This window comes from Micropterus dolomieu, linkage group LG04 (genome assembly GCF_021292245.1).
Source record: "Micropterus dolomieu isolate WLL.071019.BEF.003 ecotype Adirondacks linkage group LG04, ASM2129224v1, whole genome shotgun sequence".
NCBI classification, from domain to species: Eukaryota; Metazoa; Chordata; class Actinopteri; order Centrarchiformes; family Centrarchidae; genus Micropterus; species Micropterus dolomieu.
Window position 1 is genome coordinate 32777113 of NC_060153.1, and position 2784 is coordinate 32779896.

The window sequence follows — 2784 nt, forward strand, 5'->3', positions numbered from 1 at the left end:
AATATTCAACTAATACATTTATAATTGTTGATGCAGCTGTTTATGAATTCTATTTATTTTAGTCATTCAGTAAAATTCTGAATTAACAAAAATAAATATAAAAATAAAAAGATTTCATCTTAAAGATTTTGTAAACTGAATTTTTAAATTTTACTTTTTGGGACTCAATGTACTAATTTATCCTTCTCTCATATTTTATTTTACAATGCATTTGTTTAACTTTAAATCAGAATAAGGAAACCGAATCATTTTTTTATTTGAGTTGTATAAATTGCTAAAATAAAAATGTATAAACTGCTAATTTAACTGATAAATATAACAGCTTTTTAAAAATGTAACCGTTATATTTATTATAACTAGAAAGTGTTAGAGTGACAGCAGCAGCACATGCTCTTCAGGTTCCATAATAAGAAGTAATAATATTTTATGTGCGAGTTCTATGAAAAGGTGTAATAGACAAGTGAAATGTTTTGAAGCTGGAGACAAAAAAACTGCTGGACTCTTGATCCAAAGAAGAGTCTCAACAAGCAGGTGAGTTTTTACCCTCTGAGGGCCGCACAGCTACGCATCCTGTCCCGAACACACCTGCTGCTTCTACATTCTACTTATACACAGACTACACAGACTCGGAGTCTGAGACACAGTTTGTTAAAGTCAGCTGTTCTGACGGCAAAAGAAAAAGGATTTAGCAGAAATCTAAATCTCATCAGTCGCTCTGTAAAAATATCCAAAATGCTGCAACGTATCTGTTATCTGATAAACTAATAAATGTGCCGCTGTTACTGATGATTAATGATTCTTAGGGAGGAAAATGATGAACAAGTGGGATTATGTAGGACCAAACTGTGTTCTCTGGAGACATCAGCTGTACCACAGGTTTCTGAGGAAATCTGCTCCACAGGGTTTTATTGAAAGACGACTTTACTTTCACTACATTTACAGCAGTTTGATAAACTCATTATTTACATCCTTAAAACTCAGGAAGTCTTTAATTCACTGGTTCTCTGTTAGATCAGATATGACAACTTCATGTTAAACACATCAGCAGAAACAACACAATGAAAACTACAGCATTTAGTCGTCATCATCATCATCACCATCATCATTTATCGCTGTTGTTCTACAGTCACACAGACCTTCGCTGGTAAAAGCTTCAGTGGGAGTTCATCCCATGAGTAAATATATGGAAACATCCTGTCAGTGAAAGTGTGTGTGAAGGTGTGTATGTGTGTGTTAGTATCAGGATCAGAGAACGACAGCTTTCCTATGTTCCAGTCCAGATTCACTCTGATCCTCTGGAGCTTCTTCTGAACTCTGAGATCAGTGGATGGAGCTGAGGGTGACCATGCTGAGTATTTACCTCTATTGAACCTTATTCCCCATAATCCAGACCGTATGTTTCCTTTCCTCTGGACAGACTCTGTTGACACACCCAGTTCCCAGCCTGTACTGTTTCCAACCTCGACATCCCAGCTGTGAGTCCCTGAGTTAAAGCACTCAGAGTCCAGGACAAAGCAGGAACCAAACCTCTCTGGATTGTCAGGAAGCTGCTGTCTCTCTCCTCCTCGTCTCACACTGGTCAGATCTTCAGACAGGATGAGTCTTGGATCAGCAGTGTTTGGGTCCAGGATGAGAGGAGTGTAGGAGACCATGTCCTTCATCTTGTTCCAGATGTTGAAGGTCAGGTTGCCCAGGTGTTTGGCCTGGTCTATCAGAGCTCCTGAGGGCAGCTGTGGATCATCCAGCAGGGGGCGCTGCTGGACTCTTTCCACTGCAGCCTTGTAGTTGAGCAGGAATGAGACGTCTTCAGCTCTCAGCTCCTCCTCTGTGGCTCTGACTGTGTCTGAAAGAGCTGCTATCTCTCTGCTCAGAGCCTCCATCTTCTCCTTCATCATCTGACTCTTCTGCTCCTCTTCCTCCCTCAGTGCAGCCATCCTGGCCTCCTCTTCCTCCTCTAGAAACTGCTGAAGCTTCTTAAACTGCTCCTTAATCTGCCTCTCTGTGTGTCGGGCCTGGACCTTCATGTGTTCTGCTGTTTGATCAAACTTCACTTTAACTTGTTCACAAACCTTTAACTTCTTTTTTAAGGGCTCCAGAGTTTCCTGAAGTTCCTTCTTGTGTTGTCGTGCAGCTTCATCGACGGGTCTGAATCTGTGGTTGATGTGTTTTTCTGAGTCTCTGCAGACGAGACACACTGGCTGCTGATGGTCCAGACAGAAGAGTTTGAGTTTCTCAGAGTGCAGACTGCAGAGAGCCTCTGAAGCTCTCTGATCTCTCTCCTGCAGGAAACTCTCACACAGGCTCTTTAATAAAAAGTTAGGATGCAGTTCGTCCTTTGAATGTCTCCTCTTACAAACTGGACAGTCCTGACTTCCTCTCTCTGTCCACCAGCTCTGCAGACAGCCTTTACAGATGCTGTGGCAACATGACAGGATGACAGGATCTTTAAAGATGTCCTGGCAGACAGGACAGCAGAGATCTTCCTCTAATCTGGAAGCCATTTAGTCTCTGAGTGAAGCTGAAGTCACAGCAGCAGACGCTCAGACAGGAAACAGTCAGCCACTCCCTCCTTCAGTAACGGTCCTGAAAGTTACCTTCACTTTGAGTCTTTGTTCTCGTCAAACTCTTGTTCAGTTTGTGGATTCAGCAGCAGGTTGAAGTGCTCGTATTCCCAGTGTTCCCAGTGTTCCCAGTATCCCTCCTGTAGCTGTCCTCTCTCAGTGGAAGTGCTGGTTCTGGTCTGAAGGGGAGTCTTACCGTCTGACTCTCAGTGTGTCTCGTCTC

General features: G+C 42.5%; 1 protein-coding gene across 1 annotated transcript; it reads right to left on the reverse strand.

Moving 5' to 3' along the window:
- Positions 1 to 1106: 1106 nt before the first annotated feature.
- On the reverse strand, positions 1107 to 2763 carry LOC123970378 (nuclear factor 7, brain-like). The gene has a single exon (XM_046048399.1). The coding sequence runs from the start codon at positions 2499 to 2501 to the stop codon at positions 1107 to 1109; it is 1395 nt and encodes a 464-aa protein (XP_045904355.1). The 5' UTR covers positions 2502 to 2763.
- Between the last annotated feature and the right edge of the window lie 21 nt (positions 2764 to 2784).